At 35.0% G+C, this 24,811-nt stretch overlaps 1 protein-coding gene across 5 annotated transcripts in view; it reads left to right on the plus strand.

Annotated features, from left to right (window-relative positions):
• LOC138696773 (1-phosphatidylinositol 4,5-bisphosphate phosphodiesterase epsilon-1-like) overlaps positions 1–24,811 on the plus strand; it is a 561,655-nt gene that overhangs the window by 512,045 nt on the left and 24,799 nt on the right. For all 5 annotated transcript variants that reach the window (XM_069822163.1, XM_069822165.1, XM_069822164.1 and 2 more), the window contains 4 exons: positions 4,279–4,559; positions 16,430–16,555; positions 21,096–21,232; positions 23,142–23,368. In XM_069822163.1, coding sequence (XP_069678264.1) covers positions 4,279–4,559; positions 16,430–16,555; positions 21,096–21,232; positions 23,142–23,368 — 771 coding nt within the window. The remainder of the gene's footprint in view (positions 1–4,278; positions 4,560–16,429; positions 16,556–21,095; positions 21,233–23,141; positions 23,369–24,811) is intronic.

Consider the following 24,811-nt stretch of genomic DNA (forward strand, 5'->3'; position numbering starts at 1 on the left):
AACAGGAGAATAAATTAAAATTATGAGTTATGAAAGACTCCATAAAGCATGGAAAAATTGTTTGTTGAAAAGTATAACGGATTAGGAAATAATTCTGTTTTGAAATAAGTTATATGGCATGAAATAAATAAAATAATCGCATATCAATCCTGTGTGATAACACTAGTTATTTATGACAGTCATGTGGCGTAACCTCCTAATATACACATAATGCCGTCAAGGCTAGGGATAAGGTTAAGTGTGTTCTCTTGCAAATTATTCTTTCACCTTTGTTGTCAACCACGATGAAAAATTTTTATGCAAGTATACAAAAATCTTCTGCTCGGTACTTATTGTGGTTAGAAATAATGTTAAGTCATATTAAGTTTAATGTGTGTGTTTCGCATTATTACTTAGTAATAGTTATGTATATTAATACTAATAACTGTAATGTGTAAAATTTTATTGTAGGTATATAAATCTGTCTTAATCCAATATACACTGGAGATTGCCTCTTTTGTTGCTTATAATGCACTGTGCAAATTTTAGATAAATAATTATAAACTACATTCATACACTCTCATATGTTGAGTAAGACTGCTACTACTCGTTTTTCAATCCATTTTGTGTGAATATTAATTTTGTTGTAACATTTATAGCCTATAAATAAGAAGTATTCATTGTCTACCTTTTAATGGCTGAGTGAGTTACATAGTGAATGTATTAAATTCTTGCATATTATTTATAAGCAGTACTCGTCATTCATATTTACTGAATGCCTGTTTTTTAATCTCGGTGACCTGATGTTTGCATTGTCATTAATCCCTCGCAGATCTTGTTGTGTTTCTTTTCATAATTAGTTTTTTCCCCCGCTGATGGAAAGGGTAATTTTTGTTCATAGATGCGTTGTTATTTCTCCTATTCTGGATATATAATATTAACGGTCTCACTAATAAACCGTGTATAGTTTTTATACGAGATTTATGCAGAGTTGGTACAGAAAACGTTACTAATAAACCATGCATAAGCGGTGAATGTATAGACAGCCTGTAACTATACATGGGAATTGCTTTGCAGTAGTTATATACACGAAACCCCATGTTTAAGCGTTGTATAATTATAGAGAAAAGGATGGCCGTCCCTCTAACAGCTGTTCGTATCGGTTGTCATTTTATGATGATGGTTTCCTTATAATCACAGAAGAACAAACCAAAGAGCACACATTAATTATAATAATATACCTCTACTCTTTGATCAAAATATAGCGTGGTAATCGATCAGGTCCAGTTATAGTCTACTATCGATACTTGGCGCGGCACACTAGCGCACATTATCGGATGCAATAGAGAACCTCAGTTATTGTATTACCTTTCGTAATGAAGTAATGGCGAAACTATGACGTAGCTGCGTAACAGTTGTACTGTTATACATGGCGTATGTAGTGATTATTAGTAAGGAATTTACACACGACTTATAAACGAACTATTTGTAGTATAAATATAAGACAGTTAAACGCCTGTATAAGAGTTTTTATTAATAAGACCATATATTAATATAATTAGAATATTTTTAGTATATTTGCTTGGGATTTACTCTGTTTTTGTCATATGAGTAAAGAATGTGAATGTGCTGTATTTTTTTTCCTCGGTAATGTTAATTCCTATTCATATAGTATTACATGTTTTCATATTTTTCAGAATACGCTCTCCTGATTCTGTTATGTCTTTATTACCTGTACAGGGTTTCTCATTTAAGCCGTTCATTTTTGCTTAGGCAGCCCAAATAGCAGTAGACATGTGGGAGGTATTTAATGATTTCGTAGGCGGAATCAGGGGTAGGTATAACGTTTACTGAAATCATCATGTGAGTGTTACGAATTTTAGCCTTCTTATGATACCGTAATTCTATGTTAAACACGTGCTGTCAATCTGTTAATTTATTTTCTTCCCCCTTTCCAACGTTCATTTCAGTCTTGGATAATGTTTTATTGAGTCATTTGCTCTTCTAATAGTTTCTGTAACATCGTTTTCTTAATATGCAAGTTATATACAATCTTTCAAATTTATTTATTTATTTTGTTTCAATCGGAACAAGCAACGTATCTATAAATGACAGACATTACAGAATGCTAACACAATTTATTTATTTATTTCAGTATATTTTAAATATGTCACTACCATGAAAATTTCAAGACCTGGGTAGACCAAAGAAAAAAAAAAGTTGGGTTCAGACTGTGACAACGTAGTTTTCTTGCCGAATATATTTATTTATTTATTTATTTCTTCTGTCGTGAACTTTCACGTTTGTTGTTACGAGCTTAAGAGATTCGAACCGTGAATGGTTACCGACGGTTGAATTCGAGCTTTGTTAGCCACTGTTGTGGGACATTCTAGTTCATATGATGTTGCGATGGATTGTATATTTCCATTATAAAGTAGTCTTAATTAGAATATTATAGAATCACCTGAAATCGAAGTACGAAAGGAAGGACCGAAATCGAGCCCTCTTGTATTTAAGTAGGAAGAAAATACCCATATAAGTATCTGCCCCAATAATCATAAAAACTTTATCTGTAGCCATATATTTTATTATTTTCATAGCATTCTAAAGAAAAATAACAATAAATATTTATTTCAATAAGTCGTAGTTTTTTTTAATGTTTTGTAATATCGTTCTTCCTTTAATTAGTGATTTTCTGTTTATGAGTGGATTCTGCATTTGCCCTTTCTCTTAGTTTAACACGGTTGATGTCGAAGCCCCTCAATGCTCTCAACATATTACCCACAGGTTTAATATCTAAATATTTCTTCTTTTTTTTTTTTAATTTCTTAGTGAATTCGCGTATGAAGGGTATAAATTATATAGGAAGGCGCTTTTCAAAATGAGAGTAGAAAAACTCGAATATTTTTATAATTTTTTCGACCATTTACCCTTAACATGCAACTTTCGTAAAGAATTTTATGAATAATTTCAGTGTAAGTACAGACTCAGAAACAAAATTTGGGCCAACTGTTATAACTGGAACTTAGAAAATTCAGGTAGCCCAAATTTTGTTTCTGTCTGTACATAGTACTTGTAATGTTCTTTCTTTCATAATTTTCTTACGAATTGTTTGCATGCCGATAGTTCTCGTATGTTGCATTGCCAAATTTTCTTGTGTTGTGATATATAATTGCCATTTGTGTAAGAGTGCGTACTGGTATTATTATTATTATTATTATTATTATTATTATTATTATTATTATTATTATTATTATTATTTATTTATTTATTTATTCACTTGCTCTTCTGAGATTAAAATATATAATTATACACTTAATTAAACATTACTTATGTTAGTAGAAGTTTTTCCTAGACTCTAGATCTATCTAACTGTAAGAGGAACTCAAAAACTTGACACCATGCTTCCACGTCCTTGAAATATATAACTTATAATTTATTCAGCTTCAAATATTGTAGATCCTTTACTGTGCGTCAAATAACATGAGAAGTGTTGACAATATCTTCCATTTCTTCCCCATCTTTTGGGTTTATTAATGAACAACACTCGGCGTATAGTCTATGTTACCGTTAAAACCCGAAATCCGTCAAAACCAGTTCCAACTATTAAAAACTAGTTTAAACAAACAAAAGAATTAACAGAAAGCGGTCCACACCCATGGAGTAACGGTTATCGCGTCTGGCGCGAAACCAGGTGGCCCGTATTCGATTCTTGGTCGGGCAAGTTACCTGGTTGAGGTTTTTTCCGGGTTTTTCCCTCAACCCAATATGAGCAAATGCTGGGTAACTATCGGTGCTGGACTCTGGACTCATTTCACCGGCATTATCACCTTCACCTCATACAGATGATAAATAACCTAAGATGTTGATAAAGCATCGTAAAATAACCTACTAAAAAGCGTATATGCAAGGCCTACTAAACGCCTAAACAATCCAAACCTAACCTGTCATATATGTAGGCAGTACGAAAACTCCCTTTCTATCTATCTACAAATGTTTAAACTAGATTTTACTGATTGAAACTGGTTTTGACGGATTTCGGGTTTTAACGGTAACATGTATAGGCTACTAAGCCATTGAATATTTGAATGCCAGTACTTTATGTTAATTATTTCTAGTGCCGCTTATAATCGATAGTCTAGTAGGCTTTTGAATTTGAGACTTTCTGTTTTAGAATAGGTTCTGTAGCTTTTACAGTGTTTTCTATGGAAATTTCGGGTGAATTTGATACGAAATGTCTGTAATTAACTATGGAACATATTGAATTACTTCATACGTGTGATCTTCTCGTATTTTCAGGACCTAGGTCTGAAACAACACGACACGGGTCCTGAGCTAGGGTGTGGGATGGGTTCAGGTTACTTACGACGACCTACAGGATCCTCTGGTGGACCGAGTCCTGGGTCGGGACCAGGATCTAGCACCCTCATCACAACTCCTCGATCACGCTCCATCTCTAGTGACATGGAAGTCAGACAAGGTCTGCTAGCGAGCAGTGCAAGTCCCCAGGGCTCTAGCGACAACCTCGACAAGCTTTCTTCCTGCAGTCCAACCCATCATAGTGCCTATGGATTACAGAGGTGAGTCATCCAGGGAATATTAATTCAGTGAATATTATGAAGCTATATTGAGCAAATGTAGAATTCAGTCCTAGTGACATCGTGACATCAGGTGATTCCGTGAAGATCATGGAGTGTGGCAGTGTCTCGTGAAGTGATGGTGTTTCTAGATACTATTAATTCAATAAGCAGTTGCCGTATTAAGAACATATGGTTTAAGGCTCTCACGGTATTGCGAAATTATTTTGACATAGAACTACGTCTTTCTCTTCACTAGGTAACTTGGGAATTGACCACAACATAAAAATTCTGCCACTTCTTCCCCCCTTTTCCCCATGTGTTACCCTTGATCTCCTTGTCTTTCGCTTATCCTCTTTGTATTCTCCTTGTATTTCCCATGTTCTCCATGTCTTCCCCTTGTTCTCCTTGCTTTCCCCTTATTCTCCTTGTCTTCATAGTTTTTCCTTGTTTTGTTTGTATTCCCCTTGTTCCCCTACTGCTCCCCTTGTTCACCTTGTATTCCCCTTATTCTCCCTGCATTCTCCTTGTTCGTTTTGCTTTTCCCTTGTTCTCCTTGTTCTTATTGTTTCCCCTTGTTCTCTTTGTGTTCCCTTTGTATTCCTTTGTTATCCTTGCTTTCTCGTTGTTTTCCCCTTGTTCTCCATTGTTCTTGCTTTTCCATGCTATATTTGTTTTCCCTTGTTCCCCTTGTCTTCCCTTTATTCTCATTGTATTCCCTTTATTCTTACATCCCCATTGTTCTCCTTGTATCCCCCTTATTTTTGTATTCTCCTTGTATTCCCATTGTTCTCCTTTTCTTCTCCCTTCCCCCCTGTTCTCCTTGTCTTCCCCTTTTTCTCCTTGTTCTTATTGTTCCCTTATTCTCCTTGTATTCCCCTTGTACTCATTGGTTTCCCGTTATTCTTCTTGTATTCTTCTACAATTCCAATTATTCTTCTTTTATCCCCCTTGTTTTATTTCTTGCACCGTTTCATAGATGTGTAACAATTTAATGTTTCACAACTAGACATTTTCCTCATTATCAGGAAAGGCAAGAAAAGAGTTGAAAAGGAGTCTCTGGAGAGCTCTAGTGAATAGGGCCAAAAATCGCTCCTGGTCTGAGTCGTAATTGATGATGATAATGATGATGATGATGATGGTGATGGTGATGGTGATGGTGATGGTGATGGTGGTGGTGATGATGATGATGATGTTGATGATGATGATGATGATGATGATGATGATGATGATGAAAGCTTGCAGAAAGTTATTATTTAACGTAAAAAAATCTGAAAGCATCGTTGGTTATATCCGTTACCAAGAGCGGGACAGGACGCCAAATGAACTCCACCTCATTATACTGCATATTTTGACATCCAGTCCTGGAGTACAGCCCTTGTATGAATCCAATAGATAGGTTTCCCTTTCCTTTTCAATGTTTTTCTTGGTCTACCCAGGTTGTGTCGTTCTCGTGGTAGTGTCACTGGGAATGGCGCAGTAAAGTAATAAAACTCTAAGTTGTCTTTCCTTTAAAGGTACTTATTATTATGTCCGTTAGTTATTCCTAATGAAACAAAACTAATTATTCTGAGAAACTGGAGATAACTTAAGCATTAAGAAATAATATCGGGACTATAAGGAGAGCTAATGACTCAGTAAAACACTATCCAATGATAAACACGAAACTTCAGAAAGCCGAAATAAAATAAATATTTAACAAATTGACTGAACATGTTTAACATAAAATTATCATACGAAGACATTCACATAGACGCTAATACATACCTCTGATTCCGCCTGCGAAACCGTTGAATACCTCCCACACATCTGGACTGATATTTGGGCTGCCTAAACAAAAACGAACTGCTTACTTCACACTCTATAGCCACTGGCGTAAGTCTGTCGGCTAAGGCGCTTGTCTACCGACCCGGAGTTACGCTCGTGCGCGGGTTCGATTCCCGCTTGGGCTGATTACCTAGTTGGGTTTTTTCCGAGGTTTTCCCCAACCGTAAGGCAAATGTCAGGTAATCTATGGCCAATATTCGGCCTCATCTCGCCAAACATCTTCTCACTATCACCATTCTCATCGACGCTAAATAACCTCGTAGTTGATACAGCGTCGTTAAATAACCAAATAAAAAAATTACAATATGTACGATTCTTTTGTCAATAAACTATGCCATCTAACATTAATGAATGATTTTGGACTTAAAAGGGAGTGTACAAATTATTTTTTCAAATGTTTCTCTAACAGAAAAATGAACCCTTAAAGAACAGAGCCACCGGCGTGGCTCAGTCGGTTAAGGCGCTTGCCTGCCGGTCTGAAGTTGCGTTCGGGCGCAGGTTCGATCCCCGATTGGGCTGATTACCTGGTTGAGTTTTTTCCGAGGTTCTCCCCAACCGTAATGTGAATGCAAGGTAATCTATGGCGAATCCTCGGCCTCATCTCGCCAAATATCATCTCGTTATCGCCAATCTCATCGACGCTAAATAACCTAGTAGTTGATACAGCGTCGTTAAATAAACAACTAAAATTAAAAAATTGAAGAATAGTGTCTGCGTTTTTATATTATTATTATTATTATTATTATTATTATTATTATTATTATTATTATTATTATTATTATTATAGAGTAAAAACTTTGTGTCTTGAAAAAAGAACAAACAGATGATGAATCTTAAAGTATCTTAGGCCTGTGTATTGAGTCAGTTTGTTTTAGTTGCAAAATTAAAAAAGACTTATCTGACATCATTACAGTTTCGCCAAAAAATCTTCTTATTCACGAATGTTGTTCAATTACTCCAGGTAAATAACTCCTGTGACAGAGAATTCACATCCTGCGCCAACACACACGTACCAACTTCCGCGCATATGAATGAACATAACATTAACCTTAAAAAAAGAGCCGTAAATGTTTTTTTAAGAGATGACGGAGTCTGTGAACTGGACTTGATTGCTTCATCTGGTGTCTGTGAGGATGGTAATGAATCGTGAGGTTCCTTGAAAGCAGGAACCATTTAAATGTTTTAGCAACTAGCAGACAAATAGACAGCTGCTCCCGTAATTGTTTTCCTTCTTTACAAACAAAGGCAACTGCACCACGAGTCCCTCTAATAAAGTGTAACTGGACACTAGTCCATTCACAAGTGCGCGTAGGCTGTTGAACCCAATTAACTATATAATTACACAAAGCAGTTACTACTAGTGTTACTACCAGAAACCTACACGCATAATACTGTCGGTCGGGACTGCAGCCCCGCTGTCTCTTTCCTCTAACGGAAAAAGACGTTAAACGTCCATGTGGAGCAGATGTGTGAGGAGTGTGTTTAAGATGTGTGACACTGCTAAGCCGTGGAGACGAAGGGAAAAGATGTACAGGAAAAGGTAATACGTTAACAGTGTATGTCTTTAAGATATGTCGTGATTTTTATTCAATTACTTTATTTTGTGAAATTTACTATATTCGGCAAGTCTGAATTTCACTGAAGAGGTTAGGTACAGCTTACAGCTTTGCTATATGAAATAGTAATATGCGTTACAAGAGCGGTATGTTGAAGTTTTCATGTTCGAGGAAAAGTTTGAAAAAGCGAAATGTAGTTGAGCTTTTCTAATTTCCGAGAATTGAAAGAAAACATACCGCTCGTGTATCGTACATTATTTTGTGCGAAGATCGTTTATTACATACCTGAAAGAGGAATTTCTAATTAGTTGCAATAAAATCTTCATCTTGGTTTCTGTTCAATGACGGCAAATTTGCAAAACAAAAATATCTGTCTTCAACATTGTTGCTTTAAAATATTTTCTGTGTTTACTATACTCCAGCAGGCCGTGATATACGTCTGTCCTTTTTTCCCCCAGTCTATGATGAGTCTGGAATCTTGTTGATTTTTTCACGGCTTCCTTAATGTTACTTGCATCACGAATGCAGTAACTTTAGTGGAGTTGTAGAGTTTACTTAATTTTTGCAAATATTTAAAAACAATAATTAACAGTGCAATTTAGGTGAAATTGCAGTGGTAAGTTTCCAATTTATAATTATTACTATATTGAACGTCTCTAAAAATAATATGTTAAAAGCCTAAAGCAGTAAAAATCAATGTCACTTAAGCGGTAAGAAGAGGGAAATTGTTATGTGTGTTAGGTTGGGAATACTGAATGTGGAATTTTATACTTTCCGCGGATTGGTTTTGTGCGGAAACCAAGCAAATACTCACGATCTCGCACAAAATATTTTTACGATTATTTTATTTTATTTATTTTTTTTTTTCAAAATTCAGTTCAATGTGCAGTAATGAAGCGTTTCCCACATAACTCAAAAACTATCCAACATTCTGTGATGAAAGTTTTGTATATATTTATGCATGTAATATCTACAATATGATGCAAAATCACTTATCTACCTTTGATAGATTGTCTGATAAAAAATAAGTTCATTTAAAAAGTGGTAAAATATCAGTATTTTCTTCTAACACAAAATGAAAAAAATTGTTTATTAAGGGATGTAGTTGAAATAGCATGATATTGCAAGCAGTTTCAGCAATAAAATAAAAGAGAGAACATATGAAAAAGTTAACAAGTTTATGAGTTATGATGGAAACGCTTCATCACTGCACAGTGAACTACCAACATTTTGAATTTTGAAAAATATATATATATCAATAATTTTTAATCCTAAAAATATTTGTTTCATATAACAGAAGGACAGTGTTTTACACATATCACTTTTCATTATTGTACAAGATACAGTAATGGAGGAAAAAAATGTTGAATATTTCCAAAAATTTTACTGCTGTAAGCTGTTCCTAACCCCTTGCTATGATTCAAGACTTTTCGCGTATTTCAACGTGGTGAGAGATTTATTTTTGGAGGGGGGAGAAGATATTTACACCTTTTCACAACTGTTCAACAGATATTCTACAGGACTGAACTTTTCCTGCCTTTCCTGATGATGGAGCCCATAGCCGCCGGCTTGTAAAATGTATTGGGGGTGCTCACTCAGAAAAGAAAAACCACATTCAAGTTTTAATGTAATTTATGTTGAAAGTCCTTCTTCATTACAACAAACGACATTGTTAATTGGTAAACATAAACACTCTTTTCATATGTTCATAGTCGGTTTAATCAATAATTATTTCATTATTAACAACTCTACCATTTTCCATGAGGATTAATAAAATTTTAACATGTTGTACCATAGAAGGGTGGCCCTTTTGAAAATTACGTTTTAATAGCAAATGTGTGCCTGCGAATTTCTAGTGATGAACTCATAGTATTTTTTTTAATTCTATCAAATTTTATCTTCAACTACTTGTAGTTTATTTTTCTGTCGTTGTGTAGATAGAGTGCAAGTGGATAATTAATAATTCATTACTACGCATTTATTAATATTTAATATGTACCGTAATAATCAATTCCTGTAACTTTTTGAACAGTGGGGATCGGAAGAAAGGGGGATTATTCATCTTGAATAAATTCTGTACATTCGAATATCTCCCTTCTCCGCGGAAAAATGCTGATGTCGCCACTGCCACAGACACCGCTTTACGATGAAACCCAATGTTAATGTAAAGTTACCGTTTGTCTCTTGAAATTTACGGAGACAGCCATTTTAAAATCTTTGTGGAATACAAAGATGGTGGTGAATTTAATAGTACCGTACCGGTATTTAATGCACCCTCTTTGTCACACTATCTTATGCAATAGTTTATAAAGAAAATATGAGTTATCACAATTGTTTGAAAATCGATTCTTTTTTCATTTATTCATGAACTGGTATAGTAAAAGATTACAATTATAATAATAATAATAATAATAATAATAATAATAATAATAATAATAGTTTTATTTTCCCTGGCAGAGTTAAGGCCATCAGGTCTTCTCTTCCACTCAACCAGGATCAAATCACATACAAAAAAATACATACCGGTATACAAATATTAACTTAAAAATAATAATAAACATAATTAAGTAAAAAAGAGAGATTGGAATTATCAGTGGAAGAAGAGAGATTAGCTCAGATTTGTTCGGTATTTCCCGTCCTATCCAGTAAAATCGCTCCTGGAAAAAAAAATGTTAAGTTTACGAAAGTCTATACTTTTTTTTTTTACAGTAAACAGTGCTTTGCCTGAGTTCTCTACTCCGTAAAAATGACTTTGAAAATTTGAGTACGACATTTGCGGAAAGAAGAGAAAAAGTGCTATTATGTTTACTTATCTAGAATCAATGTTTTACAGGTTACAGAAAAGCAGAGATATCATAAGTAAGTCCCTGACTCCCTGACTTTTCAGTAGAACTAAAATTATTCTTTTAGTCTAATAAAGGGAATGAAGTGAGCGGTTAATCGAAGAAATCTGATATTTGTTACTGTACCTGAAGTGAAGTGCGTAATACTGTTGAAACTTCCGTTTTAATGCAATTGCCATTGTTTCTGCACGCTATACAGGATTGTGCTGTACTGAAACTGAACTATTACTGCACACAACCACACTCTGGTAAAAAAAAAAAGGTACTGTGAAATGAAAACGTCAGTTTGTTTAAACTATTTACACAACTTTCCTGCGCTGAACGCTCTCCATCACCCTAATTTGGCTTTCGTGATGAAGTCTGTCACATTTGCCTGCGTCTTCAGTTTCAGTTCTTACGTAAATTTGCCCTTGTAAAGGAAGGCCTCGCTCTTGGTGGCAGCCATGTAACAACGGTACAAGCTATTAACACATTGTATTACCGACATCTGAACTCCTTACTCTGATACAGCCACAGTCTAGTATATACAGTTACGAAGCTTGAGGTGATGAGACTACTAGAAACAATAGACTGTGCCGGTGCTATTTCGCATTGTCTGTGATGAGGCGATAGTAGCGATCCTAGTGGTTAGCAACTATCTATGGATGCATATTCCCTACTTATTGAGCTTCGTGACTGTATATACTAGACTGTGAAACAGTTGCATTGCTATGCCTGAGGCAAAGAAACATTAACTCAAGAAAAGAAACAGGATAATCCGTCGATCGAATAACAAGATGACGTGTCAAATCAATGTTCTGATATACAGAGTGATTTATATAGAACTGACACATTTCTTTCATTAATTGTTTCAAAACGAATTGTGCTAGCGGAATTTTGGGAGATTATTTACCTCTATAGCAAATGTTGAAAATGTCCTCCATCCTGCAGAAGGCACAACTCGTTCCATGTTACTGGCCACTCGTTGGAGGACTCTGTTGTTAGCTTGAATCTCCTGTGTGATGTTGTGCTTCAGATCGTCCAATGTCTGGGTACGTGTGGCGTAAACCCTGTATTTTAAGTAACCCCATAGAAGGAAGTCCGTCGTTGTCAAATCCGGAGATCTCGGTGGCCACAGGTTCCTGGAAATTATTCGGTCGTCACATAACCGGATAAATGGAACCATGCTTCATCTGTGAACCATGTGATGGACAATATGGCAGGATTTTGCACAATGAACGTCTGAAACCAACGACAATAATTCAATCTTTTATCCTTATCTGGTTCTTGTAGCTGATGAACAACCGTAACCCTATATGGCTTTAGCCTCTCTGACACATTGAGTAGGTGTACCCTGTCTCCTGCCACAAACGTCTTAATGATTTTTTGGGTGACTGCTCCAGTCGTGCTCTTACGTCAACAACAACCGTGGGAAGCCTAGATGAACGATGCTTGCCCTTTTCACTCACCAGAGATCCAGTTTTTTCCAATTTGTTTACCAGTCCCAGTATTGTGTTTCTTTTGGGAGGATTTCGAACACCAAATTCTCTCTGGTATGCCCTTTGAGTAGCTGTAATTGAATTCGTAATCCAGTATTGCTTCACAAGGAAGAGTCGTTGATTTAATGTGTACTGCATTTTCTCGTTGACACAAAATGTCGAAAACAGCTGCCAACAATAGGAATAAAACATACACATCTGCGCATCTAGTGCTGCCAACAATAGGAATTAAACATAAACATCTGCGCATCTAGTGACAAGGAATCGAAACTCCAGAACATTCTGCTTAATTTGGTGCTAAAATTGGGTCATTGAACGAATTTCCAACGGAATAATTAAAGAAAGAAATGTGTCAGTTCTATATAAATCACTCTGTATTTTAGTAGTTTTTCTCAAGCATATTTATGTGCTTTAAAACTTTATTTCACAGAAGTATACGAATTGTGTACCTATTAATTTTAACAGTTTACAAATTTTGATAGGCTAATAATATCGTCACATATCTGTAGTGAGAGTTTAAGTTATTTTACAATCTTGTACAGACAGATGTCTGTTCAATTATGTAAAAAATAGGAGGTAAAATAAATTTTATGTGATAGCCTACTTTGTACAGTAATATGTAAGAGTAATATATCGATGGTGTTTAGGTAAAATAGCTCAATCCTCATTTCTTAAATGTGACTTTTTGCCGAGATAATTTGTATAAATAAAAGCCGCCCTAAATAAGGGTTCAATAGATCGGCCTACTAATCAATTCATAAAGAATAATAAGTAAACAAAAAGATAAGAAAACATAGGAAATCATTTACAATAAAATTTTGTTGGGTACAAATGATTACTAATTATAGCTAAGAATGATTTTAACATGCGAGATCTCCAATTTAACCCTTAAATTGGCAAAACTTCATTTCTCACACTAGTTTATTAAACCGTGTCGGACTGTAAAGAAAACAAATATCGCAATGTCCATATTTTCTATGTTGTGCATTGTTATAGTATTTTGAAATTTTAATTTTCCTACCAATTTGTTTTCTATACTATTAAAATTATTAACCTGTTGTATCCTATAGGATACATTGCCAATTTAAGGGTTAATTAGGGCCTACCAAACTTGAAGACAATTATGTGTACATTCCTTCATATAATGTAGGCTAACTAATAATACGTATACTCTTGTTAATCCGGCCATTCTTTGCATAGAGGGAAGCCGGATTAGCGACAGCGCCGGACTATTGAGAGTGCTTAAAAATGTCATTGAATTTAATGTTATAAGCTGCACCAACCACACCTTTAAAACGAAACTAGAACGTCCCACTCGTGTATACATAAATAAGTACATACGTGTGTAAGTAATACAATATACACATGGCACCGATGCATATTTTCCAGAAAATTATTACAGTAGAAGTGACAGGAGGTACACAAAAAGAAGGCCGGATAATTGAGAGGCCGGATTAGTGAGGGTCGAATTAGCGAGAGTCTAGTGCAATGTGTAATTTTTTTTTTCTGAAAAAAAAATTATTTTGTGAGTTAAGCCATTTTACCTAAACACCATCGATATTAAGAGGAATGAAATACAATTTCGAGAGGGGGCATTACGACCTAGCACTGCGACCTTTCAAGATCTATTGCTCTAACTTACAAGCTAGGCGCATTCCAAACTCGACACTGGCTGACTACACTAAGGTTCGCTGTGTATCAAGGTCTCGAACAGACAATCCCATTCATCCCTAGGCCAGCTCCCTCTGTGCGTCGCCAGCCGACGTTTGGGGAATGCTACGCAATTATGACAAAATTGAGAGATATTTGCGGAATGATGTAGATGCCTAACATGGGAAAAGAAAAGAACTCCTAGAAAAACCCTAACTACAACCTTGTCCGCCACAAGTGTCGCTACGGATTCTTCAATGAAAAATCCCAGGTCTAAGAATAATGTAAGAACGACGTAAAACGTAATTAAGCACAGCTAAAGAAGCGAAAAATCTCAAGTCTCAGTGTTACAGTCTACTCATATGTTGGAAGTATAATAATCAAAAGCGCGCTTACTGCTTAACTTTTAAACAATTTCTGCTAAAGTTTGCCTTTTCTTTTGCCTGATGCAAAGCTATAAGGAACAATACCATCACATCACAGAACTTAGCTATACAATTTTACTGTGTTAAACAATATTTTGGTTTAAATAAATTCGAGTAGGCCTACTAGACATTTAATTCTTCATGAGGCCGAAACTACAGAATTTACGTTCACATTCAGTATTGTTGTAGAGTCATTCTGAAATGTTTTATAGATGAGTTCTTTGAATGAAACGCTGTGTATGTAATATATATTGTGTCTTCTAAAAATTAAGGGTGCTATTCATAGACATTTCGCAGCACGCGCTACGAGCGTACTAAGCTAGCCCCGGCTATCCACTGGTTACTAGTACAGAATTCAAATCATATCCTATCGCTAACACTGGTTTATGAATACGAAAAACGCTGATCATTCATCGGAAGCCCGCGCTAAAAATGTCTATGAATACGGCCCTAAGGATGCTATTCATAGACATTTCGCAGCACGCGCTACGAGCGTACTAAGCTAGCCCCGGCTATCCACTGGTTACTTGTACAGAATTCAAATCATATCCTATCGCTAACACTGGTTTATGAATACGAAAAACGCTGATCATCCACCGGAAGCCCGCGCTAAAAATGTCTATGAATACGGCCCTAAGGGTGCTATTCATAGACATTTCGCAGCACGCGCTACGAGCGTACTAAGCTAGCCCCGGCTATCCACTGGTTACTTGTACAGAATTCAAATCATATCCTATCGCTAACACTGGTTTATGAATACGAAAAACGCTGATCATCCACCGGAAGCCCGCGCTAAAAATGTCTATGAATACGGCCCTAAGGGTGCTATTCATAGACATTTCGCAGCACGCGCTACGAGCGTACTAAGCTAGCCCCGGCTATCCACTGGTTACTTGTACAGAATTCAAATCATATCCTATCGCTAACACTGGTTTATGAATACGAAAAACGCTGATCATTCATCGGAAGCCCGCGCTAAAAATGTCTATGAATACGGTCCTAAGATTTTAGTTATTACTCGGTTTATTTGAACTAGGCTTTAATAATAATAATAATAATAATAATAATAATAATAATAATAATAATAATAATAACAATAATAATAAAAGTGTTTTTTCTGGAGAAACCGAGAAATACTGTATGTTATTAATTATGTCCATAAAATAATTTTTCTCTGAATTCTGCTTATGCCTTGAATGTTTTAAAGCTGAACGAAAAGGAGGTTAAAAATTAGAAAATTTCCGTGCACTGGATAGTAATCATTAAGGTTTGGATAAAGTAGCTGTATCAGGATAGATTGTATAGCTGTATAAGATGATGATGATTATTATTATTATTATTATTATTATTATTATTATTATTATTATTATTATTATTATTATTATTATTAATTATTGTCAGTGTTTTTCTTCTTGAGAAAATTGTGGTGAAACTCTATGTAGAAATATTATAGGGGATTGATTTGCTTCAGACTAAGTATATATTACCCTCTTCCACTAGCTAAAACTCTACCTGCTGGGAAGAGCATTCCCACTCTCTAGGTAAAACATCAGTGAATGGACAGTACAGCCGATAGGAACTGAATATACGTCGTCACTACTGTCGGCTGGGGGACACGCGACAACTAGTTAATGTTTGTAAAAAAACGCAGAGACCAAGGATACCTGATATAGCTACTTTATCGGAACCTTAGTAATCATCTTCCCATCCCTTATAATATTTCTACATAGAGTTTCACCACAATTTTCTCAAGAAGAAAAACACTGACAATAATTAATAATAATAATAATAATAATAATAATAATAATAATAATAATAATAATAATCATCATCATCATCATCATCATCTAAATTATTATTATTATTATTATTATTATTATTATTATTATTATTATTATTATTATTCGATATTGCATATTATTTGCATCCTTAAGCGTTGTGTAACACATGTAAATCACGAATATATTTTTTTATTTTGTAATTCATTTGTAAAATACACAAAATCATAATTATTCTCAATCATACCCGTTTTCTTTCCAGTTAAAATATATTTTCCAACTTCTTTGTGAAAGCTGAATTCAATTTCTTTTGCAGAGAGAAAGGGAAGATAATTGGTGGGCCTGAACAAGTGTGGCAAATGAGGCATTTTCGAGCTGGTTCCATTACGCATGAGACTCAACTTGATTTTGTGGACTTCGTTGCATTGTTTCGATCCTTCAGGTATGATTAAAGAAAATAATTTAAACTATTAGTTGTCAACTTTAAGTTTATCATTTTAATCTCTCAGTGTAAACGATATGGTCTTCAATATCATACGTGATAGATGGTGCACAGATAGGTTGGAGGTGAGAAAAATGAGGAAACATTTCTCTTCACAAGTATTCTTACGCTTTATTGTTGTTCTGTATTTTTAGATCCTATGATTTATGAAACAAAAGTACTTAGTGTCAAAATATTTGCTTCTAATATTTTATCTTGCAAAGTAAGCAAAAACGAGCAAATTTGTATTAAACTTTTTTGTTTGAAATATTTTAAAGAATAACCTCTTGAAATTAATGACATTACTTATGGGTCACCTGTAAATTTAGTCAAAAGTTCTGACTTTATGACTTGTTTATTCCTCTCCCTGACTAAGATATGAAGGGTTCAGAGCCATAATGGGCCAAGCGCCATTTATTAAAAATGGAGAAAGCAAGGGTTAAAGTTAAGTGAATACCATTGTTTAATGAAGATTGATATATCATTTAGTATTAATGTGTGTACTTTATATTACTTGCTATATGTTTCCATTGAATTATGGTAATAACTTCATTTTAACCCTTGTTTTCTATGGTTTTAGTAAATAGCGCTTGGCCCACTATGGTTCTGAACCCTTCATACAGGGCTCCTAAGTCTTTATGGTTTAGTATGTCAATATCTTTCTTGTTTACTCATGTAGATGATGTTACACTAAAATTATTAATATTTAGAAAGAAGATATTTACTTTCTTAAGCAACGTTAGAGCTGTGGAGACTTGCTATTGTCCTGAGTATAAAATTTTAATGACTACACAGTATAATCTTCATCTTACGATGTTTGGTGACGTATACACGTCCATTGATGTGACATATTAATGAATTTAAATATTATTATAGTCACCATCGTAAGATGAAGATTACATTTGTAATGTTCAGGGGCGTATTTTGCGGACTACCGGGGCTACCGGCGGTAGCCCATGGAAATTACAAAAGAAAAAGTTTATAATATAACATAATGTAATAATTTTGTATTATTAGTTTTACCATAGTAATTAAAATTAAAGTAATTGTTAGATATATTTTGTGTAATAATAGGGTCAGTGGTAGCCCAAACCCTTTAACCAGTATACGCCACTGGTAAAGTTTCTTTCAACCCATAAGCAGTGCTAACTAGATCAGACGCTATGGACAGTACTCTATAACAGAGTCGCCAGTATGAAAGGATAATTCCAAGCCTTTGGCGTGAGACGAACTCGATAACTCAGTGGTAGAGCGCCTGAACAGAGAACAGGAAGTCGCAGGTTCGATTCCCGCTCGAGGTTGTGAAATTTTTCTTTCATACCATGGCATGATTGTGACATTAATAGTATTTAAATTCATTAATATGTCAAATCAACGGACGTGTATACGTCACCAAACATCATAAGATGAAGATTACATTTGTAAAGTTTCTTTCAACCCATAAGCAGTGCTGACTAGATCAGACGCTATGGACAGTACTCTATAACAGAGTCGCCAGTATGAAAGGATAATTCCAAGCCTTTGGTGTGAGACGAACTCGATAACTCAGTGGTAGAGCGCCTGAACAGAGAATAGGAAGTCGCAGGTTCGATTCCCGCTAGAGGTGGTGAAATTTTTCTTTCATACCATGGCATGATTGTGACTATAATAGTATTTAAATTCATTAATATGTCAAATCAACGGACGTGTATACGTCACCAAACATCGTAAAATGAAGATTACATTTGTAAAGTTTCTTTCAACCCATAAGCAGTGCTGACTAGATCAGACGCTATGGACAGTACTCTATAACAGAGTCGCCACTATGAAAGGATAATTCCAAGCGTTTGGTGTGAGACGAACTCGATAGCTCAGAGGTAGAGCGCCTGACCGGAGAACAGGAAGTCGCAGGTTCGATTCCCGCTCGAGGTTGTGAAATTTTTCTTTCATACCATGGCATGATTGTGACTATAATAGTATTTAAATTGACTACACAGTACTTCAAAAGTTTTTTTCTGCGATATAGGTCGTGTATTATCTCGTGAAACTTACTTGCACGTGAGGAGAAAAAGAAAATGACTGGGAAGCGTCCCTCCCTCGCTACACTTCCACTTATAGCTAGCTAGCTAGCTAGCTAGCTAGCTCACTTATCCTACCATAAAGTTCTTACTATGAGCTACGCCATACGCAAACATTTAGTTTCACGAGATAATGAATGGCCTATAGGCCTACATATAATACGAAAAAAAAAATTTCCAATGCCACTAGGTTGACCGACATACTCGTACTGTGACCTTAACTTGTTTATTTTTTACTTTTGCGATGTAATGGAGAATTTCGAATAAATTACCAAATAAATGGACTACATACTACACAACCTGCTGACATCCATCTTAGAGCAAATCTGAGAAAGAAATTACTGGAATATCAAAGGAAGTTTCACGATTCTAATCCGACTGTAAATGCATGCGCAGTTTAATTGTATTTTTATTAAATCCAACTGTGTTTCTAGAAATAATCAGCTGATGACAAACATTTTGCATGTGCAGAACCATTTAAGTCCCTATGTTTCCGTACACTCACACAGCTTTCAAAGAATATTGTTTTTCTTCAGTGATTCTGATTAGTAAATATTGTTTTCTGTCTCATTTACATTTTATAATTTAGTGAAGATATGTGGCACGACCACAGCAAAAGAATAAGGTTATGAGATTTGGTACTTGGAATAAAATGGATTTGAGGGACGTGGATATGATGCTAGGGAGTGGATTAATTTTGGTCATAATAGGAACTGATGGTGGGCTTATGTGAAGGTGACAATGAACCCCGGGTTCCCTAAAAGCCATTTATAAGTGACTATTTCCTGTAGTATAGAATACCTGTGACAACAAAACGTAAATTAATTTTTTTATCTTGTAGTACCTAACTGAAGCCTTAACGGAAACATTTAAATAAAAAACAAATATATTAAAGACTAGCCATACCCATGCGCTCCGCTGCACCCGTTAGAAATAAATATAAAGTAATTACATAATTAAAATAGGACATTTGATCCAGGGAACATTCGTGTTTGATAGAAGGATAAATCGTTTAATATGTTACTTAATTTAAATTGCATTCAAATAATTAAAATGCGATCATTTTGGTCCAGAGACACTCATTTGGTGCAATGACAATTCCTTTAACATGTTTCTTAATTTTTATTACATGAAACCATAGTTTAATGAAGATTGACATCATTTAGATTTAATGTGTATATTTTATTTTACTTGTTACAGGTTTCCATTGAATTATGGTAATAACTTAATTTTAACCCTTGTTTTCTACGTATTCAGTAAATGGCGCTTGGCCCACTATGGTTCTGAACCCTTCAAATAACTTAAATTATATTATATTATATTATATTATATTATATTATATTATATTATATTATATTATATTATATTATATTATATTATATTATATTATATCAGAAGTTACTGTAATAACATTATAGCATTATGTCCATCTAGAGAAACTACACTTTCCAATGGTGAAATAATAATTAATTATACAAATCGGTTAATTTAGCTCACTTCATACAAACACAGAAACATTCTCTGTGGGCTATCTTTCATAGCTTTCGATTGTTGCTGTCCAAGGCCTCTTATAAACGAAGTCATTTGTTTTTTAATTCATTACACGGCCTTAGATGGCAAAATTTTTCAATGAATAAAACTTATCGCAAATTATTTTTAAAGAAACTTTTGTTATGTAGCATTTTTCACAAAAATCAATAATAAGCGAGATATTTCGATTTATTTAGTTCAGGCCCCCTTATAACCCCCCTTTTAAATAATGAATTTTGAATGCCATATAGCCTGAAATCTAAGTTACAACAAACTTAATTTATATTCCAATTTTCATCGAAATCCGTTCAGCCATTATCGCGTGAAAAGGTAACAAACATACAGACAGACAGACATACAAACAAAAATTAAAAAAAAGCGATTTTCCGTTTCAGGGTGGTTAATTATATATGTTAGGACCAATTGTTTTTGGAAAATCGAAAATTACCAGAAAAATTTCGGCTACAGATTTATTATTAGTATAGATACAGTATTTCGGATATCTTAAAGTCACCCATAAAAACGAATATGGACATGAAACAGAAAATAAATTATGTAGTATTCTGTTACACTTCACACATAACTACAAAGACTAGACAAGAAATCTAATCTAATATATGATCATGCTTTCGGCTTATGCACTATTGGTGCTATGTCTGTCAATAACATGTTAATTTCATTTGTTTATGACTAAGAAGTTAGCAGATTAAATTTAGCTCTGTAAACATTGCATCACTAGAACCATGTGCTGCAGCAGTGCATGGTTGATGTTCTTGTAACAAGTAAACAGTAAATAGCTGTTAAAACTGTAAACATATCAATGAGTGTTGCGTGTTTATTTATTTTTTTCTAAAATATTACCATAATAGTGTGATATTGATATGTTGACCACAAATTTGTTTTTATTGTTATAGTTTACGAGCAAGAAAGGACCTAAGAGATTTGTTCGACCAGCTTGCAATCACATGTCGCAGTATGTCTGACAGTTCACTGAATGATGGAAGTGTCAAGAGTTCACCAGAACATGCAGCGAAACCACCTCAAAGAATTGGTAAAATGCTTAATATTAGTATATCATTAAAAATTAATGTAAATATACTGTCATCCTTAAGCTATGATGCAGTTTGTCAGCAGACCATTTTCTGGTAATGACCATCACTCCACTTGGAAAACTTTATAGTCTGCCTCTGGTAAAAAGTAGGCAAAATTACATTCTTCCTTTAATACAATAACAACAGCACTTACTAGGGGAGAAGACGGTATACTTTGAATTTTTTTTCTAACTGATGCACATTTTTCATTTTTTTTGTATGCAAAATGTAATTGCTGCAACAACATAAATCAGAGATTGTTGTTGCTTATTCAACTGTCCGAAGACAGGTCTGAACCACACAAATGATACCAATATGGCACCACTTATGAAGCAATTAGGCCAGGAGATAATGGGGTAGGGTTGTCAGTTCCTTTCCCCTTCCATTGCATACATCACCAACTAGCTAGGTACATATTACACTAGTCAGACTTCAGATGCATATATAAACAATTCTTCTTCCTCTGACACATATTGTCAAGTGAGATGTACTGCCTTATAATAGATGTAGGGTAAAGTTGCCTATTTCCGTGATACCCCTAATCCCGTGATACTTTTTTAAAATTGAATGTCAGTCAAAGCTTTGCCATTCGACCATAGCGCCAGACATCTTTCTCGAAAGAGTGCATCTTTCGCCTACTTTTGAGACATCGGTGAACTTCCTAGCAAGACACCCAATCTTGTGACATTCAGTGAAAAAACGTAACACGGAATTAGGAGTATCACGAAATTAGGCAACTTTACCATACATATCAGCCAGAACCCCACAGGGTGCGAATTAATGGGAAGGATGGGGGGATTTCCCCCCTCACAAAATATAATTATCATTACTTTATTATTCTTACTTCCAATGTTTACATTTCATCACAGTAATGTCAACAATAATAATAATAATAATAATAATAATAATTATTATTATTATTATTATTATTATTATTATTATTATTATCCTTCGAAGAGGTGGAGAAATTCAAATATCTTGGAACAACAGTAACAAATATAAATGACACTCAGGAGGAAATTAAACGCAGAATACAGTAAATATTGGAAATGCGTGTTATTAATCAGTTGAGAAGCTTTTGTCATCTAGTCTGTTGTCAAAAAATCTGAAAGTTAGAATTTATAAAACAGTTATATTACTGGTTGTTCTGTATGGTTGTGAAACTTGGACTCTCACTTTGAGTGCGGAACAGAGGTTAAGGGTTAAGGGTGTTTGAGAATAAAGTTCTTAGGAAAATATTTAGGGCTAAGAGAGATGAAGTTACAGGAGAATGAAGAAAGTTACACAACGCAGAACTGCACGCATTGTATTCTTCACCTGACATAATTAGGAAAATTAAATCCAGACATTTGAGATGGGCAGGGCATGTAGTACATATGGGCGAATCCAGAAATGCATATAGAGTGTTAGTTGGGAAACCAGAGGGAAATAGACCTTTGGGAAGGCCGACACATAGATAGGAGGATAATATTAAAATGGATTTGAGGAAGGTGGGATATGATGATAGAGAATGGATTAATCTTGCACAGGATAGGGGCCAATGGCGGGCTTATGTGAGGGCAGCAATGAACCTTCGGGTTCCTTAAAAGCCATTTGTAACAAAGTAAGTAAATAATAATACCGATAATAATATAATAATAATTTTATGTATGGTATTCTCTATCTAGGATTCTATCACCCCTCATCTGAAATCCTAATTCGCACCCTGCTCATGAATAAGTAATTTTCAGTGTACATAAGTCTATTCTATTATAACTTACTTAATTTAAAAGCACTACATTTCCTTGTTAAAGAATGAAAACCAATTAATATATATGCTAATAAGATAATCTTTCATATTAAAATGACAATTCATATTTTTTGTTGTAGGCCTGCTAACAAGAAACAGTTCTCTCGATCTGTTTGAGTACAAGAGCTCCGCAAACCTGCAGAAGAAAAAGATCTTTGATGCAATTGCGGCGGCAAGCATTGTTTCAAATTGTGCAGGAGTTGACACGTCGAAGTCACAAGTCATAACTCTTGCCACTTTTATGAAGTTCTTGGAGACTCGGCAGATGGAGCAGCATACTGAGGAAGAAGTTAAGGCCTTGATACAGGTCAGTGAGTTTGTTACATAATTTCTAACGTGTACTAATTAAAAAAAATAAAGACTATAATTTACCACAAGTCTTAAAAGTATTTTACACAGCGGCATAAACATGTTTAACAATATTCCAAGCTTCATAATAAGCAGTAAACAAAAAAAAAATATATATATTTAAAAGCATAATCAACAGGTTGTTGCTGCATCATATGCCATGTACAGTAGAGTAGAGAAATTTATGTCTTTAAACCTTGCATGAAACTACTATAGTCGCGATGCTGTTATTCCTGGCGTGACTCCTCCTCTTTGCTTACGTCTTAGGAAGTGAAGGCTCTATAAAGTCTAGGTAGGTAGTATCGTTCGCCATTTTTGTTCTTTCGTTGCCGAGCTACCATACGAGGAATCTATTTGCCACACCGTTATCATGTCGTAGCTTCTATGATAATAAATCAAACGCACTGTAATTCAGAAAATAATTGAGCGGCAAATAACGTCTTCGTGTGCTTTCTGCGAACGCCAACAAAAGAGTCAAAATGGCAGGCGATTATATTAAGTCTTTATCGAGCCTTAAGAAATGGATAACGTCTTCTTCAGCGAATCACAAGAAGCACACGTTTAAATGTAGCTGACCTGCAACGTGATTGGCTGCCGGAAATTAGAGCGATGGGACTATGATATGTAATTGTGAAGGCATATAGTTCGTTATTGCTATTAAGAACATTTCTATTATTGTTGTTGTTGTTATTATTATTATTATTATTATTATTATTATTATTATTATTATTATTATTATTATTATTATTATTGTACTAACTTGGAATGGAATGAAATAGAATTTACGGGAGGTGGGCACTATGGCCCAGCACTGCGACCTGTTACGATCTATTGTGCTAACCCTCAAGCTAGGCGCATTCCCAAACCCACACTGGCTGACTATACTAAGGTTCGCTGCATACCCAGGTTTCAAGCAGGCAACCCCATTCATCTCTAGGCCAGCCTCCTTCGTGCATCACCAGCTGGCGATTGGGGAATGCTATGAAATGATGACGAAATGGAGAAATGGTGACAGAATGATGTAGATGCCTAATATGGGGAAAAGCAGGAGAATTCCGAGAAAAACTCCAACTGCGGCCTTGTCCGCCACAAAATGAAAAATGCCAGACCTGACTGGGACTCGAAACTGGACGTCTACGTGACAGACCGAAGGTCTGAAAGCTCAGCCACCACAGGAAAATTGTACTATCTTAGTTGTAATCCCCTTACCTCGTGTCAGCAGATGTCCTGCAGTAAAAATGTTATAAATTCATAAATATGCTTATAGAAATTAGATTAAGGCCTAGAAATAAAATTCACGAAGCCATGATTTGTAAAAATCTATAGGATGGTGAATAAACTACTACCAGTACTGCTGCTACTGCTACTGCTACTGCTACTGCTCTCATTGGTCCCACAACCG

The sequence above is a fragment of the Periplaneta americana genome, chromosome 3, assembly GCF_040183065.1.
Source record: "Periplaneta americana isolate PAMFEO1 chromosome 3, P.americana_PAMFEO1_priV1, whole genome shotgun sequence".
Classification (NCBI taxonomy): Eukaryota; Metazoa; Arthropoda; class Insecta; order Blattodea; family Blattidae; genus Periplaneta; species Periplaneta americana.